Raw genomic sequence first — 19,394 nt, forward strand, 5'->3', positions numbered from 1 at the left:
GATTGTCTCACCATCCCATGTCCTTGATGACATCATGCTAACACAACACAAACTAAGATTTAAAAAACTTCTGTGCCAATGTCAACCGAAAACCAATTAAGAATTATCATATAGCTGATATTAATACTTGTTATTAGGGAAATGTTGAATTTATAAAAATCCATTTGATGTATCACCCCTAAGGAATTCATCTATTAAACAAATCAAGGTTTGTTAAATTAAATATTTAACTTTATATGTTGTAAGAATGCTTCAATACCTAAACCCCCGTTTGAAGAAATTTTAAAAAGTTTCCCCATGTCAGAAACTATTCTTTATGTAACACAATCTATGGAATAATCTGTACCTGCTAGTATGTTGCTACTTTCCAAATAAGTAAATTCCCAAGTTAAACAACTAAACCCTTGCATAGTCATATGTACTGGATTATGCTATGTCAACTTGCTTAAACTAGAAACTGTTTCCTAAAATCCCTTTTCCTTCTGATTTCACGTTAGAGTTCATCATAGGAGAACCTATCAAGGATTTGAAAGGCAGAAGTGAAGCAACAGCCTTTACTCTTGGAAAGTTGTCATGGTCTAATATGGTAACGAACAAGATGTGGAGATGCTCTGCAGATCCCAGAACCCATGCTCTGTGTGTCTACCTTGTCCTTCCAACTGCTGGCTCTGCTGACCTACAGCATCCCCAGGCCCCTGAGACATTTGCTGTGTGGACTCACAGGGTTAATAGCTATATAGATATAATGGTTGTCCATAGATCCCTCCACAAGCCCCTGCTTCATGGTCCCATTTCAATGTCTGAAAGTATTTGGCTTCTTGGATTTACCTTAAGTTCTGACTTACCCACTTGTGCCAATGTTTCAACTGGACTAGTCAATGATTCTTGCCTTGATCTTCTGATTCCCTCTTCCATACCTTCATTTCCCCAGCTCTTCTCACATTTGTGTTAAGATTCAACTCCTTTAGTAAACCACTTATTCTCTAAAATACTCAAAGTGGCTCTGCTTCCATAAAACAGCCCTAAGTGATAAAATCTTTTTTTTTTTTCCCATTTCTACCTTTTGAACTTATGTATCCTTCCATTTGGTAGTAACATATAGGTTAGCTTTTATCCAGTTGATTCTTAAATGCATGATCTCATGTAATCCCTACAATAATTCCAAGTAGTATATATTAACATGCCCATTTTTGAGAGAAAGAAATAAAAGCTTAGATTTCTTAGTCAATTGGCCACCCAAAACCCAAGAAACACTAAGTTAAAAAGCAGGAACTTGATTCTACCTTCAACACTATTCCACAGGCAGACAGTAGCAAATGTAATGGTATAAGAACATCTGAAAATGCCCTCCACTACAAAATAACCAGAAAACTGGCCAAAAGTGTCAGAACCAACTTTTTCAGAACTCTGAAAATTAACCAAAGACTTGCAATAATACAGGAAGCATTTATTCAAGAGAAATGCTAAATCTTGGTAAGAAGAGCAAGCTTCATGGCATTTTAACTTGTACCATTCCAATCCCCTCTTCTCCAGTTCTGTAGTAGCCTTGAATACCAAGAGCCTGCAATCTTCATGAAAACTAGTGGCCTGGCAGCCACTGGAGGGGGCAGAATGGGTTTGAAACACCTTTAAAGCTGCATTTCTGGAAAACTGTCATCATATGCCCAGTCTAGTGATTCCCTGGAAAAGCTCACTTGCAAGACTATCTTTATTTGACCTAATTCTAAGCTTGTTCAGTGAAAAGTCTTTCAAAAAACAACTAGAAATGACTGATTAATTTTGCAGCTGCCTGAGGTGGTAAATAACAGTTGGGGCAAACAAATGCAAAGAAACAAGAAAGTATGTTTATACAGGGAAAAGGCAATCAACAGAAACTATCCCTGAGGATGCCCAGATATTAGACTTACTAAACAAAGACTTAAAATCAACTATTTTAAGTAATCCCTGGTACAGGCATTAAGAATATAACTCAGGCCAGGCACGGTGGCTCACGCCTCTAATCCCAGCACTTTGGGAAGCTGAGGCGGGCAGATCTCCTGAGCTCAGGAGTTCGAGACCAGTCTGGACAACATGGTGAAACCCCGTCTCTACTAAAAATACAAAAATTAGCCGGGCATGGTGGCGTAAACCTGTAACCCCAGCTACCCAGGATGCTGAGGCAGGAGAATCGCTGAAACCTGGGAGGCAGAGGCTGCAGTGAGCCGAGATCACGCCACTGCACTCCAGCCTGGGCAACACGGCAAGACTCCATCTCAAAAAAAAAAAAAAAAAAAGAATTGTTAGAACAAAGGCACATTTTTATGATAAAATGTTTACTCCATCAAGAAAGATATAACAATCACAAATATATGTGCAGCTAAAATAACTCCAGATTGCATGAAGCAAAAACTGAAAGAACTAAAGAGAAAAATAAATAATTGAACAATAATATTTGGAGATGTCAATACCTAACTTTTAAAAATGGACAGAATAACTATTCAAAAGATGTAAGTAGACTTGAATAATGCTATAAACCAACTAGACCTAACAGACATTTAAAGAACACTCCAGCCAACAGAAGAATACACATTCTTCTTAAGTGCACATAAACATTCTCCAGGATATACTATATGACAGGCCACAAAACAAGTCTCAACAAATGTGAAAGACTGAAGTCATAGAAAGTATGTTCTCCAACCACAATTGGGATAAAATTCAAAATCAATAACAAAAGGAATTTTGTGGAAATTAAACAATATACTCTTAAATAATCAATGAAATGAAGAAATTACAACAAAATTAAAAACACTTTGAGATTAATAAAAACAAAACCAAAATATGCTGAAACTTACAGGATGTAGCAAAAGCCTGATTCAATGGAAATTTATACCTATAAATGCCTATATTGAAAAAAAAGTTCTCAAATCAATAATCTAACCTTCCACCAAAAGTAACTAGAAAAAGAACAGCAAACTAAGCCCAAAGCAAGCAAAAGAAAGGAAATAAAAATTAGGGTATAAATTTAAAAAACAGAAGATCAAAAAATAATAGAGAAAATCAAAAAACCAAAAGTTAAATCTTTAAAATCAAATTACTAAAATTAGAAAGAAAAGGAGACATTACTACCAATCTTACAGAAATAAAAAGGATTACAGGGAAATACTATACTCCCCAGGTATCCTACGCTGAAAATAGGATCCAAGGCTCAGACATCAAATCATATTCTCAAAGAATCTGCTTGGTTAAAAACACCATTCTACAAATATTTATTCTACTTCAAACTATACTATAGTATAGATTGTGATGATTTACCAGAGTTTAATACCTAGTATTCTGCAACCATTGCAAAGAAGACAAAATAAATATAAACAGTTCCCAACTTACGATGGTCTGACATACAATTTTTTAAATTTACAATGGTACAATAGCAATACACATTTGGTAGAAACTGTACATCAAGTACCCATATAATCATTCTGCTTTTCACTTTAAACTGTATAAGATACAGAACACTTATTACAAAATAGGTTTTGTGTTACATTATTTTGCTCAACTTTAAGCTAATGTATTTTGAGCACATTTAAGGTAGAATAGGCTAAACTATGACGTTCAGTAAGTTAGGTGTATTAAATGTATTTTAGATTTACAATTATTTTCAACTTACGATGGGTTTGTTGGGAGGTAACCCCATTGTAAGTCAAGAAGCATCTGTATACAAATGAAAAATGAAATCATAATCAGGAAAATCTTCACATTTGGAAATGCTAGGGTACTCAGGATTTCATATATTTCCTCCATCAACTCCCACCCACCACAACTCTTTTAAGAATGAGGAACATAGTGGATGGTGTGTAACTTGTGGCTACCCAACATCAGTTCTGGATATTCTATTCACTGCAAGATGGGTCTGAAGGGCCAGAGTGTGTAACTTTCCAGAGAAGGTGAGAAACACTAGAGCAGTCACCCTGCTTGGTCTGAACTGACCTCTTCTTTCCTCAAATTCTGTCCCACATTTTTGTGTTAGATAAGTTAATTCTTTCTCCTTGAGATCTTATACCTCTTCTTTCTGCCAACAAAATTATCTTTCCCAAGGGCAATGCTGGCAGTATTTCCTTTCTTCAGCTAGTCATATTGCATTCCTCAGTCTTCTTCACTCTTTCCAAAATGTTCTGTTTTCTCTGTCTTCCTCCACTTATCCACTCAATTTACATAATTTATTACCAAATAATGAGCCACAAAACATGTGCCCAGTGAACATAAATAAAGTACCAGGGCCTATGTAACATCACTTCTGCAATATCAAAATGTGAATGGCCATAAATCTTCACAGAATGCAAAAGCTTTAGAATTTCTGACTAAGGGTTACTATTTCCCCATGGGAATATACAGATGTGCATTCTTTTTTTTTTTTTTTTTTTTTTTGAGATGGAGTTTCACTCTTGTTGCCAAGGCTGGAGTGCAATGGTGCAATCTCAGCTCACTGCAACCTCCGCCTCCCAGGTTCAAGCAATTCTCCTGCCTCAGCCTCACAGGTAGCTGGGATTACAGGCATGTGCCACCACGCCCGGCTAATTTTTTGTATTTTTAGTAGAGTTGGGGTTTCACCATGTTGGCCAAGCTGGTTTCAAACTCCTGACCTCAGGTAATCCACCCATCTCAGCCTCTCAAAGTGTTGGGATTACCGGCGTGAGCCACTGTGCCCGGCCAGATGTGCATTCTTACAGGATACAAGAAACTTTATATCTAAATGTCTATTAAAAATAATAAAAATACATTCCCCAAACAAAAAAAACATATTTAAATGGGCAACTGGTTGCAATGAACCTGCAGCGCTTGCAAGAATCTTCTCAGGTGCAAACCCCAAAGATCATTACCCCCGCTCCACATACATACAAATCTAAGCTGTTTCAACAATCTATAGTAATTCCACACAACCAATTATTAATTTTAATACTTATTTTTGGCAATGACTATCTCAGCACAAAACTAAGTTGGCCAAGACTCAAGCAGAACTTGTAATTATAACCGGAGTAACACGCTGTTTACTTGACCAGGGAAACCTGCACTATTTAGAGCAAAGGTCATACCCTAAATTGCCCAGAGATGCTTGCCAATTTTTGAGATGAATATAGTGAGCTGGTAGATGAGCATCCAAAGGAAAGAGCCACTGCTTAGCTCCAGCCAGTTAGGACACCAACATGGGACTCTGGCCGCTCAGTGTTTCCACATCTTTAAATTCTTTAAGAGAGGCCAAGAAGTCTAGATTTTTTTAGATGAAGTATCCTTAAAATATTTATTTATTATTATTTTTTTTTTCAAAACACTGAGTTAGGCAAAAAAAACTGCCTCTCTGGCCTATATTCACCCATAAGCTGCCAGTTTGCAACTTCAGATTTAGGTCATTAAACTCCCACCCCACAGTGGACATCACAGTTGCTTTTTTCCTGCTCAGCATCCCTTCCCTGATCTTCTGAAAATTAAACTCCTCTTCCCTGAGGAAAACCCACTTCATGTGTGGTCCAGGTAGTTCCTATCAGATGAGACGGCAGAAGGCACACGACTCAAGCCCTTCAGTCTTCCACTGAATCGTTCTTTAGAGATGTGGAATTGACTATATTTTTCCACCGAGATTACTAAACTTGGGCTTCCTGTGGCCATCATGTCTGCCTCAGGGAGAGAGCTAAAAAGTCCTGATGATATCATCTGAGCCCCTGCAAGAGCTCTCATGCGAAGTCTACTAGAATTTTCAGTTGCAAGAACCAATAAAATATCCTTTTTTGCCTAAGCTAGTATGTGTTAATTATTTTACAACCAAAATAGTTTTAACATATTACTAAAAAATTGTGTTGCATAATCTAGTCTATAGACTTCCAACTACAGGAAGATCTGTGAGGATATATGAGCTTTTTTTTTTTTTTTTCGAGACAGAGTTCACTCTGTTGCCCAGGCTGGCAGGCTGGAGTGCAGTGGCGTCATCTTGGCCCACTGCAAACTCCACCTCCCGGGCTCAAAGGATTCTCCTGTCTCAGCCTCCTGAGTAGCTGGGATTACAGGTGCCCATCACCATGCCCAGCTAATTTTTGTATTTTTAGTAGAGATGGGGTTTCACCAGGCTGGCGGGCTGGTCTCGAACTCCTGACGTTGTGATCCGCCTGTCTAGGCCTCCCTAAGTGCTGGGATTACAGGCGGGAGCCACCACGCCCGGCCATGGATGTATGTGCTTTTAATCAGATATTTCAAATGTCAAATCTACTTACTAAATGAATGACCATGAACAAGCTAAACTAACATTTTGAGAGTTTGCTCTTCATTTTTGGCTTACCTACCTCACAGAGGTTGAAAGAAGCAGTAAGCCCTAAACTGTTTATCTTCTTCCTCAACTCCTTCCATTAGAAAACCAGACTGGAAAGCAAGACACTTGAGGTTGCCCTACCTCTAGGAAGAGGGGACTTGAAAGAGCTTCTAGGAACATTAATATTTTCCATAAATAATCACACTGGTCAACTGTGTAGTTTCTCCAAAAACAGAAAAATTGCTGTTGTCAACATTAAACAGATGATTACAGAACTTAGCCAAGAAGAATCAAGAAAGTGAGGTCAAAGAGAAAAAAATTACTAATAGTAGAAGATCAAAACTAAATTTTTCCACATAAGGCTAATTTCCACCAAACATTGGATTTTTTATTAAAAGTGTGGAAAATCACAGGAGTCCTAAAAATCTCAGAAAGGAATCTATGCAAGATACAAACCAAGGGGATCACTGCTTTAGAGCAGGACAGCAGAGAAAGAAATATGTAGCTATAAATATGAGAGCCACATAGAATTTGGAATCTGTACATACTTTTATCTTAGCACTGTCATACTAAAATATTTGCTCATGTGTATCTATCATATCGGACTATAACTGTGTTTGTAGTAAGTTGTCTATTAGTCATCTTTGGAATATTCTTACCCAGCAAAGAGTAGGTAGTCTATAAACATTGGATGAACTCAACTGGAACTAATACTAAAGTCACAAAGGGCTAATGGTATTTTCTAAGGTCCTTCAGATTCTAAAGAGAAACATAAAAGATCCTTCACATTTGGGAACCACAGGAGAACTCCTTTAGTGACACGCTCTAGCTGAAATCAATACTGAGTGTCATGTCACTACATGACTAAATTAGGAGAGATCTAACAAAAATTTACCCTAGTGAATAGAGAGGTCATATAGCAGAATCTGAATTTCACGCACCCTTCTAACCAAATGATGAGAACTAGGAAGCAACTCTTCTTAGGACTATAAACACAGAGAAGCAAAACTGATGGCCTGAAAGGGGATTTTGGGTATTTGAGGGGTTCCCCATCCTGATGGTGTATTTTGCGATAGAACAGTCCAGTGTTGAGAACTGAGAATTTCAGGTATGTGCAAGAAAAGGAACTAATATATTGAAAACCTGCTATATTGGGGCTCATTTATATTTATGATGATATGGTTTTTCTGCAAGTTGTTATATGGGAAATTTGAGATTTGTGGGAGGGAAGATCCTACCCTAAGCACCACTAGGATTCCAGGAAGCACTCTGTCAGGGATGAAGCCTTGGGTTTGGGGTAAAGAATATGGGTGAAAAATTAAGTTGAGCCTCCAGTGAAAAGGTAGACAAAATATTTCAGGAAAGTTATTCATACTTGAGTGAGAAGGAATGAAACTACCCTTTTTGGCTGTGATCTGTGCCTTAACTTTGCGAATTAGCGGAAATTTTGTGAATTAATGGAAAGAATTAAAATTCTAATGTGTGATAAGAGTGGTTCTTATCTGACCTTGCATCTGGTCAGTATATTAGGAAGGGAAATTGGCAGACCAACAACTATAGGAAGCCCTCCACGTAAAAAATGAAGGGGAAAAAAATAAGCTCTAGACCCAGAGATGGCACCAACTATGAAGAGTATCTTTGAGGACCACATGAAGAGCAAAATTAGACTTAATAAACACAGGTTTGCTCCAAGGGAATGGAGAAAAAGCAGGCTAAGAATTTAAGGTTCCCCAATTAGCCAGACTTCGCCTCTTGACAATAGCTTTAGGATTAAAAAAATTTTAAAAAAATGTGTGCACACACACACAAGGGACTCACAAAACATTGGCCATAGTCTAATTCTAGCCTTCTACCTTGAAGCAGAGAGCAAAAAATGGATTCTGATTCTATTGTAGAGGCTGTTTCTCAATGACAGGGAGACTGACCACTGAAAGGTGCTCTACGTCCTCAATACAGTACATAAAGACGACAGGAGCACAGCTGACAGAACTCCAAAGCACGTTTCACTCTCACCAAGAACAACCCTTTTAGCAGAATGGCAATTTACTCCTAGTCTAAATTCTTATTCTATGAGCAGCAGCTGAGAGGTGACAAGTGCAAAACACTTTGCCCCACCCATCAGACACTCCCAGCTACACTTCTGTGTAGTGGTCTCTACTCCCACTTACTCTCTCATGGAGCCAAATGTTCACTAATTGTTTTCACAGTTATATGTGTGACAACACCATGCTCTGGCTTGATTTTTTTAAAGGTTACTTGCCAACATAAATACTCCAGGTCCAAGATGAAACAGAGTAATTAAAAACAGGCCTTATTATTCAATTAGTTGATCATCTCTTATTTGCATTACCAATTTATAGAGTATTTTCCATTATTTTGCCTATTTTTCTCAATCAAGTGAGCACAACAGGTTTTAACTTACAAAGCTAATATCCAATTTTTAAGGGATTAACAATAACCATGACGGGAGGCAGCTGTGGGGAAATGGGTGCTGGCTTTAAAGGAAATAAAGGTTTGAGCTCATATTCCAAAACTGCCACTTAGTAATGCTAATCAGTAAAGTGATGAAAACAATCCATATTTTGTGGGTTGTTATGAATAGCATATGACAATTATAAAATAATTATATAAAGAATGCAGTACATATAAGGCCCTCAAAATATAGCATTACATAATAATATGCTCACAGTGTCCTTAGCATTTACTGAGCAAGAATCAAAATTCTTTAAGGTTTGTTCCTATTTCTACTCCTAAAGTTAGAAGGTTCAAATGGGAGCAGGGGAATCTCATAATTTGTTTTTGGAGAGAGAAGAGTAAGGCAGTGGTTGGAGGGGTTATCTTCTGCCACATGCAGTCATCCATAAGGAGTGTCCTACATGGAGATTGTTTGAGTGATCACTTACTAGTTACTCATGCAGCAAATATGATTGACTTCTTGCTACATGCCAAAACTTTGCCAGGTTCTGGGGCAACAGCTGTTTTTTTTTGTTGTTGTTGTTGTTGTTTTGTTTTTTGTTTTTTAATGGATTCTCGCTCTGTCACCCAGGCTGGAGGGCAGTGGTGTGATCTCAGCTCACTGCAACCACCACCTCCCAGGTTCAAGTGATTCTCCTGCCTCAGCCTCCCAAGTAGCTGGGACTACAGGCACATGCCACCACGCCCGGTTATTTTTTTTTTTTTTTTTTTTTTTTTGTATTTTTAGTAGAGATGGGGTTTCACCATGTTAGCCAGGATGGCCTCCATCTCTTGACCTCGTGATCTGCCCGCCTCAGCCTACCAATGTGCTGGGATTACAGGCATGAGCCACCATACCTGGCCAACAGCTGTTGACACAGGTCTGGTTCTTAAGCAGCTTACATTTAGTAGATCAGATGAGCCAACAAATGGGGTACCAGAGTAGTTTGGGTGCTATAGGAGTACACAGGTGGATGGTACCACCAAATGTGGGAGGAAAGTATCTGGGAAGGCTCTCTGTAGAAAGCAATCTCCTAAAGAATAAGTAGCAGTTAGCTGAAAGAAGACAAACGTTCTAGACAGACAACAATTACAAAGGTCTGAAGTGAGACGGCGCTACAAAATCAAGAACTTACAAGTACTTTAATTCGAGCTATTAAAGTTCTGCTGGAACTTCAGGTGCAACCTGGATGACAGAGTAGGTATGAAGGGGAGTAAAAGAAGAAGGAGAAAATGCAGTTGGCAATGGAAACAGGAGACAGATCATAAAGTGAGGCTGGGCGCGGTGGCTCATGCCTGTAATCCCAGCACTTTCGGAGGCTGAGGCGGGCGGATCACCTGAGGTCAGGAGTTCAAGACCAGCCTGGCCAATACGGTGAACCCTCATCTCTACTAAAAATACAAAAATCAGCCAGGCAAGGTGCTGCACGCCTGTAATCCCAGCTACTCGGGAGGCTGAGGCAAGAGAATCGCTTGAACCCAGGAGGTGGAGGTTGCAGTGAGCTAAGATCGTGCCACTGCACTCCAGCCTGGGCTACAAGAGCGAAACTCCATCTCTAAATAAGTAAGTAAGTAAGTAAATAAATAAATAAATAAATAAAGTTGTCTGTAAGCCACTCATTCGAAACAGCTCAGACTTAACCCTGGAAACAGAGAGAAGTTACTTGGGGTGAGAATGGCAGATTTGTCTTTAGGAAGACTATTCTGGCTATAGTTTGAGGAAAGAACTTCTGGGAAAATCTTTTAAACTGTATAAAGAATCTCTATGATAGAAAAAAAAAAAAACCCCAAAACAGGAAATCCAAACCAACTGCTAAAAAAGTCTTAGCTGTTTTAGAAATACACAACATTAACTTACAATTTAAAGGAAAACTTTTTAAGAGTCCATGATTACAATGATCTGCAAATGTAGCATAATAAAAGATAGGACCATGTAATCTCAGGGAAGCCTTGCTTCCTTGAAACAAGAGAAAACAAGAGAGGTCCCAACCCTTATCTATCCCTAACCCCTCACCCTCAGTCTTTGTCTCTCATTTAGGAATCAAATTTGCTCAACAAAATAAGAATACATCTATCAGCTAGGGGAAATTGCTATAAGTGGGTCGGATAACCTTTAAATACTAAATGCTAACAGATGAGAACCAGTTCTGATACCAAGGTCGAGCAAAATTAATCTTAGCTATTTTGCCTATGGTCATTAAATAACAAGAATGTATGCCGGTAGTTTCTAAGCTAGAATTTCTGAGACCCTACAACAGCGGGGTGTAAACATGAGCACCAGAACACAATAATTAGAATTAAACATTTCTCCAAATTTGCCTTTTAAAAATAAATTATGCCAATTAGGCATTAAATGCAAGGATTAAAATTTCACAGACTTCTAGTTAAATCAAAATGTGGTGACAGCTACTGGCACATGACCAAATACCAAAAGAGTATCAGCTGTTTTAGAAATAAAACATTTGCTTCTAAATTGCAGCAAAACTTTTTAGGGTCTATGGTTTAAAAAATCTGCAAATATAGCATAAGAAAAACAGGTAAAGGAGGTCTTTTATGGGTTAAATAAAATACTAAAATCAACTTTTAAGATCAAGATTTTGGGGGGTGTTCGGCTAAAACTCACAAAAAACTTAAGACAACGTAAATGACTATACATTTCTAAAATTTTAAATATGCACATTTTCTAGAGGATTTAGAAACAGAAGCATTTGTCATTATTATACACAATTCTTACAAGGTCATGTGCACATTTAAAAAAATAATAATCATCACAACTACTTAGGGGGACATAGTCAAATCCCTTCTCTGAAGGGGATGGATTCATTATGTTTTTTCTCCTGCAATTAAGGAAAGTCTCATCTTTCCATACTTTCTAAAAATAATTAAATTAATATTCTAAAATATGCTTTGAGCATTTGTGATCCACCAACTTGCTTATTTCAAATATTATTATTTCAAAAACTACCATATTTTTATATAAAGTTATTACTTATTTCTTGGCCAGTGTAAAAAGACTAGCACAGTAAAGAATGATGCAATGGGAACTACATCAGACTGGAAGTCAAGATATTCATTCATCCATTCATTCCTTTGTTAAACAAACATCTGAGTACTACTTTAGTGTCAGACAACGGGCACTAAAAAGATATTTAAGTCGCTGAAGAAATACATGACTATATTTCATCAAATTTGAGATGCTATCCGTTGTAAGACAAACTCTGTTAAAGAAAGAAAAAATGCTTTTAATTATAATCTAATGCCTCTTGTTTGCTTTGATTTTTTTCAGTCTATTCAGAAAAATTTGGCAGTTCTTCCTGCCTTCAATACGTTGCTTGACATTTTAAATGACAACCTTTCTTCATACATCTCAGTACAAAACAAAGCTTCATCTACTTTTGGGTATCCTTCTTTCTTGACTCCCATAAAGCACTTGGTTGCTGCTTTTAAAGAAAAGTAAATGGAATTGTGATGATTTATCCGATGGCAAATGTTTATTTCAGTAATACTAAATTTTCATTTCTCTAATTTGGTTGTCTTTTTCTCTGTATTCAATAACTTTTTGTTTCAGTGCCAAATCATAATGAAATCCTTTTGAAGATATTTTAAATGGCAATTAAACCCAACATACGTAGTGCTGACACCTTGTCCACAACTCAACTGAAATGGTGGCCTAAATGTAGCTATAATTAGCTTTCACATGCACAGGTATGGACAACCTGACAGGACAGCCACCTGAATTAGACCAAATGGAAGATGCCATCAATTGTTAAATACATTCCAATTTTAGAGATATTAAAATATGAAGAAAAACATCTCATAGAATCACAGCAAGTAATGGCAGCAAGCACTCATGTCACATTATGAGGTAAGCACTAGTGTATGTACTTTACATATATTATCTCACAAAAACCTATAAGGCAAATAGATTAAGTGCTTCCAGATGAGGGAACTAAGACAAGGAAGATTAAAGCAACTTGTCCAACATCACAAAGCTAGCATGAAGCAAGGCTGGCATTTGACTACCGGCAGCCAGAGACCAGAGGCTATACTTTTAGCCACTATGCCATACTACCTCGCAAGTAAAGAGTCAATAACCAGCTTGTGATCTGAAGCAAATCATAAGCGAAACCTTTCCTCATTTACGAAAGGAGGGAGCTAGAATGGATGTTTATGGGGTTCTTTTCCAGGATAAAAATATTATAGCTCTATCAATATTTTTTTGAGATAGGGTCTCACTCTGTCGTCTAGGCTGCAGTGCAGTGGCATGATCACAACTCACTGTAGCCTTAACCTCCCAGGCTCAAGTGACCATCCTCCCTCAGTCTCCCAAGTAACTAGAATTACAGGCATGCACCACCATACCCAGCTAATTTTTTATTTTTTAATTTTGTTTCTTTGTAGAGATGGGATCTTACTTGGTTGCCCAGGCTGGTCTTGAACTCCTGGGCTCAAGCGATCTTCCCACCTCAGCTTCTCGAGGTCTTAGGATTACAAGTGTGAACCACCATGCCCAGTCGATAATCTTCCACAGTAAAACTTTGTTCTTATTCTGGTTTCTCCTTAAGTCAATACAATTCAAAGACCTTCACTGCCATTAACTGATTAGTGAAAGAAATGCAACTTTCACTATTAATCTAAAATAGACATACTTAGGAAGGTATTTAAGAAAAACACATGCTTGAACCACTATTGCTCTTTTTTAGGGTGATGGCAAAAGGTTGACTGTAGGTATAAATGATCCAATGTGTGGGCTTTACTCTGCTTGCTTGTGTACTCAACTTAAGTCTTTTAAATTTTTAATCCAAAATTTAACATATGATTTCAATGTGTCAGTTTTTAAAGTGACTTACAATGCAGAGCCCCTTATTCTTCTTAAAATTCTGTTCATGTATGAGGGGAAAAAACAACAGACTAATAACAGATGCACATATTGCAACATTTTCCCTCCTGACTCAATTTAAGGGTAGAAATGTGCATTACACACTTGACAACTCTTCTGCCTCAAGAGGTGTCGTCACACCCTTTGGATTTTCTTTTAGAGACCAACCCAGCTGCTCTCACCCTCTCTCCTAGGGAACCTCCATTGAGGCCCACAGCATCTGATCATCAGGCAACCCAGTGATCATTAAAATGATTCCAAATATTTCGCTTTGAAGTCATCCTAAGGGAGAAGGTGAGTAAAGGAAAGAAATCAAAATCCCACGTCTTCAAAGCTCTTGTTAGTCTTTCTTAAAAATTTTGTAAAAATCTGCCCCAGTGGAAATCAGAGAAAACATTTAAAAGTTTTCTGGAAAAAAAGTGAAAAAAGGAATATAAGTGAATATTGGCAAAAGTGGGCTTGAAAAACAAAACAAGTGAGAAGATGCTCCCAGAGGGAAGGCTCTCACCAGTACATCAAATTGGACTATTACATACCTTTCCGTGCTGCCCGGCTCTTTCATAACAAATGACAACATCTTCCCACATTTCTAGCTTTTCAAATATCTGAAGGGCTGAACTGGTACATCCCAACTCAAAGAGCAAACTTGCAAGTTGGCGCTAGAAAAATCAAGTTAAAATAATTAATACTTCTTGGTGTAAAAAGAGATTCCTGTTTCACTTGCAGGTATACCTAATCTGCCTTTTTAGGGGTCTGCTTATTGTAATAAATGTATAAATTCTACAATCTCTACTATTTAGAAGTTTGTAATAATTCAATACATACCTTTACTTTAGAAAACAAGCCTCTTTATAGGGTATAAGGAATTAAAGAACAATATAGAAACTGTTGAAAATACTAAATATATACAAATTTTCTCTAAGAACTTAAAAAGCAAAAATCAATATTTCTTTTTTACCTAGACACTCTGTATATAACAATCTCTAATTTATGAGGCTGAGATCCAATAAATTAATTTTTAAAACTCTGAGCAGTCAACAGAGATGACATAAAATCTGAATTTTATTCAGATTTTTTATTTAGCTAGATATGCCCTGCTGAATTTTATTCAGAAGGGCATATCTAGCTCTTTCTCACTCAAAGGTACTTAGATTTATTTCAAGCACATTCTAACAAACTTTGCTACCTAATTTCCCAGTCCCTGGCAGATAAAAAAAAGAGCAAACTGAGTTAAGGTCAGTGAAAGTTAAACATATTTAAAAATAAATATATTGTGGTTTATAAGTGTTAACACCTGCACAAAGGGAAAAAAAATTTAAAGATTTAAAAAAGTAGGTACGGTCAGAATAAAGTGTAGTTTCATATTAGAGAGAGCTGTGTTGTTCTCTCTTAAGTATACTTTTACTACTCTGAAAATTCAATACATATTTAAGAGTTAAGTCCAGAAAAATCTAGGACTGACAATATCAGAAATATACCTAAAAATTATAAGCTACAGATTATCAAAATAAATAATGAGAATGGTCCAATACATCAGTAACCCATGGAATGCAGGAGAATTTGGCTATTTTAGAGAATATAATTGGACATTTTCAAAAACTGCCCATGGCATGTGAGAGCTGGAATAAATCTTGGTGCTTATGCAGTGAGCAGTACAATATCTTCATTTAACAGATGAAGAAAGTTGATGACATCCAAGATGATATGGCTAGTTAGTAGCAAAGTAGAGACTAATTCTCTTTTTATAATAAACTGTTCTGTTATTTCTCAATCTTTAAAATGATACACAAAGATAGTCCCCATGATGCAAGAAAAAGTAATTAACGTCTTAATGAAAAATGATCCTTATCTAACTGCCTGAAGATCCTGAAATCCACAGCTTCCTAGGCAGATAAGCATTTGGCCTAAATTCAGTTTGAACAGTATTTGTTTCCTAATGTTTCTGTTCAGAAAAAGATAAAAAGCAACACCCTCAATAGACACATTTTGTCATAACAGCTCAGTCTGAAATGTTTATCCACCAAACCACAAAATATAAAGCACCTAACCAATTTCACAGATCAGAGTCAAAAACACACTAAAAAATTCCAGCTGTTAACACATTCTTGATGAAGAAGCTATTCCTTTTGAGATATCATAAAGCTTTTTTACTTGCATATGTTTTATTGAGATTCCTTCAATATGTAAACTGAACTCCAATGCACAATAAACCTCCTAGTTCACCCTGTGTTTAGGAATATAACCTACTTTAAGAAGTCTTATAATGGGGATTTTAAACGATTGGATGGTGGGTTGGCATTTATGTTTCTAACTCACTACCTATGTGTATGATCCATGAAAGAGGGGACAGAAAACTGATTAAAATGACAATAGTAGATAACTCATCTGTAATCCCCTGGCTGGCTCCATCTGACTCCACTTAACCTCTCTGTGACTTAGCTTCCTCACGTGTAAAACAGATATTTTTAAAAACTGTTGCAATAAAATAAGAGAATATGTGTGGAATGCAGAACAAAATGTATGCATCATATTAAGTATGCAGTAAAAGTTGGTTGTTATCAGCTGGTACAATTTCAACCCAATGAAAAGCTAAGGAAAAGAGGTAGACTAAAAGTGAGGAAACTAGAAACCTAGTTCATGTAGATTGGGTGATCAACACCAGAAAACTAATTGCACCGAGCCTCAATTTCTCCTCTGTAACATTAAGAAACTGGGTCAGGTGTCTAAGTTATTTTCAGTGCTAAAATTTTACAAAATAGGGAACTACACCTATAATACAGGAGAACCATGTAGACAAGGGGCCAGAATCCCCACCCCACCATGTGCCATTAAAAGCTACAGTAGGTATTCTCATAGCCTCAGGAAGAGGAGAGTAGTCACGTGTATCTCACAACTTAAAGTATACCAAATAAATGCTTTCTTTTGCTTTTTGTAAACAACTTGTTTAAAAGGTTCTTTCTTTGGCAGAAAGTCCTTAAAATAATTTTAATATAAGAAATTATTTCAAAGCCAGGCATGGTAGTGCATATCTGTAGTCCCAGCTGCTCAGAAGGCTGAGGCAAGAGTGATTGCTTAAGCCCAGGGGTTCAAGGCTGTAATGCACAATGATCACACCTGTGAATCGCCACAGCATTCCAACCTGTACAATAAAGCAAGACCTCATCCCTTAAAAAAAAAGAAGTTACTTTGAAAATGCAAGCATTTATGATTCTCCTATTATTTAATTTCTAGGATTCTACTTCATAAGATTTTAAATTATTTTAAAAATGTTTTATGAGTCTAATATCACTTTAATCAAAATAGCAATTTGAAGTAGTTAGCAATTCCCAGGTAGATACATTTATTATCTTTAGCAAAATATTTGAAAATTCAAACATAAATTGAAATCATCAATTTATAATGCATTTACCTTTCTAATGCCAAGTAATTTCCATACCCAATGACAAACAACAAAAATACCTGAATGGCCCAGTGAGGTGGTACTTGACAGCAATAGAAAATCTTCAGGCGTTCCAACACAGATGTAGTTTTATCTTCAAATTGGTCTGCAAGAGCCTTAAAGGACATATATCACAATCATAATCTATATGTATAACTTGTAATACAAATAAGTCCTTATTGTAATAGTTATACAAATGCACATATAAACAATAAAGAACTTAAGTCATTTTGATAAGGTGATAGGATGTGTGAATTTTTTCTTGAAATTCTTTAAATGTTCAAAAAACTTTAAACCTAATCCACATTTACATAAACATGTACATTAAAAACTTACCAGAAGAAGTTTTAATTTCCTATAATAGTTCTTTCAAAGAGCTAGCCTTATTGATAAGCCTTTTTACTTCTTCTATGAAGAACTGTTCTTTAGCTTATCTATTTCACAACATAATGCCACTTTGACCATGGCACTTTATAATATAAATCAGAGAAAAATTACATGAAGAACTCTATTTAGGATTATTTGCTCAGGAATAAAATGAAAGGAAAAAGTAGCCTATTTGATCACAGAGAGCAAGTTCTCTCACTCTTCAGCAACAGAGCAATAAGGCTGGACATTCACTCATGTGAGACCACCTATATAGTGCAGTGGGCAGCTGCAACCCACATACATGAAAGAATCCCTCTGATGTACTGAAATGTCTACAATGGTACTGAATAACTAAACTCTCAGAAGCTACATCAAGACGCAGACCAACAAGACCAAAATAGCTGACTCTGAGACAAGGTCAAAGTCAAAGGCTGGCGCTATCCAGTGGTCAAATGATCCGTCATAGAAGAGCTCATGTATTCAGCATCAAAGCGAATGAAGACACATTGTGGGATTGCTAGAGAAACATGTGGACAGCAGCCCCATTATCATGATCATTTTCTCCTGCCTCTTCATTTGCCATTCAGTTTACATTAAGTGTACATATTTTTCTGATATTATACACTTATACCTACTCTCAACTGAGAATTATCATGATCTTTTTTCTACAATGCAGTACTCAAATTTTCTTTTTGTGCCAGTTGACTAGTTTTCACAGACCTCTCTTATGAGGATTAGATGGTAGTGAGAAGTCAATGTTAATTTCCTGATTGTATTATACATACTGGGTTATGTAGGAGAATGTCGTTGTCATATTTGAGGATGATGAAGCACCATGTTGGCAACTTACTCTCCAAAACTTCGGGATGCAAAAGACAGGTGCAGTGTTCTTGCAACTTTTTGGTAACTTGGAAACTGTTTAAAATTTTTACAAAATTAATTTTTTAAATGGAAAATTTCAGAAAATAGTAAAAAAGGGAGCAAGTCCAAGCCTCAGGGAAAAAAAAAGGATGGGAATCTACCATGTCCTGGTAAAAATCTAAGACAGGGAGACCAGTTTCTGAGCAGGGACGCTTCTCCTAAATTGAAAGTTCTCTATTTTACACTGGGTGGGAGATACATTTATTAGCCTAAGAATATCTTGTGGTATGAGCTCAAGTGTGAGAAAACACACATTACACAACACTTCGTTGACAATCCAAGATGTTATTCAGTCAAGTCAGTCAGAGCAAACTGAGACATAAGCAGACTTCTAAACCATCTTGGTCAAAATATGTTTAAAGCTTTCTGGCCTCACTTCATAGAAACTTAATAGCAAAAAGATTACATGCTGCTGCCCAAAGCTGTTTAGTTGTGGGAGGGAGGGTACAGAAGAATAACTTCTGGCTGCATACATATGGTTACAATACATAAATAAAGAGATCACTGAGTTACTTCATAAAAGGGCAACAAATTACTTCATAGAGAAGGGATACTTTTTTATCAATTCAGTTTTTTTTGGAAAGAAAAAATAACTAATGCTCTCCATTAATAATAAAAACAAAAGCAACATTGTAAAATTTACTATTACTAACACCTAATAACATGCAAAACATTTACTTTAAAAAAACTCATGGTTGTTGGCTATAGTTACTAAAACTAGCTAAAACATATTAGGTACTCAGTAAATATTTCCTCATTTACTAATAAACACATTTATTATGTATTTCAGATACTCTCAGATACTTTTGGAGTTTTTAAGTGTCTCTTACAACTCTCGGATACTCTCCAAAATGGCAAAGACCACTAAAGACAGTGCAGAGAACCAACACTCATTTGACCTGAATGCCATGAATAAGCCCCCATACAAAAACCTGATTAAGCCATATGCATGATAAAGATCAAAAACAGAACTCTAGGTTGGGTGCCACCCCAAGCACTTTGGGAGGCCAAAGTAGGAAGATCACTTGAGCCCTGGAGTTCAAGACCAGCCTGGGCAACAT

At 36.8% G+C, this 19,394-nt stretch overlaps 1 protein-coding gene across 1 annotated transcript in view; it reads right to left on the bottom strand.

Moving 5' to 3' along the window:
* Nucleotides 1-19,394, bottom strand: part of TTC27 (tetratricopeptide repeat domain 27) — a 194,919-nt gene that overhangs the window by 69,957 nt on the left and 105,568 nt on the right. The window contains exons 11-12 of the mRNA XM_004029080.3: nucleotides 17,064-17,159; nucleotides 14,141-14,263 (exon numbers count right to left, since the gene is read on the bottom strand). Of these exons, the coding sequence (XP_004029129.3) occupies nucleotides 14,141-14,263; nucleotides 17,064-17,159 (219 nt within the window). The remainder of the gene's footprint in view (nucleotides 1-14,140; nucleotides 14,264-17,063; nucleotides 17,160-19,394) is intronic.

This window comes from Gorilla gorilla, chromosome 12 (genome assembly GCF_029281585.2).
Source record: "Gorilla gorilla gorilla isolate KB3781 chromosome 12, NHGRI_mGorGor1-v2.1_pri, whole genome shotgun sequence".
Lineage (NCBI taxonomy): Eukaryota > Metazoa > Chordata > Mammalia > Primates > Hominidae > Gorilla > Gorilla gorilla.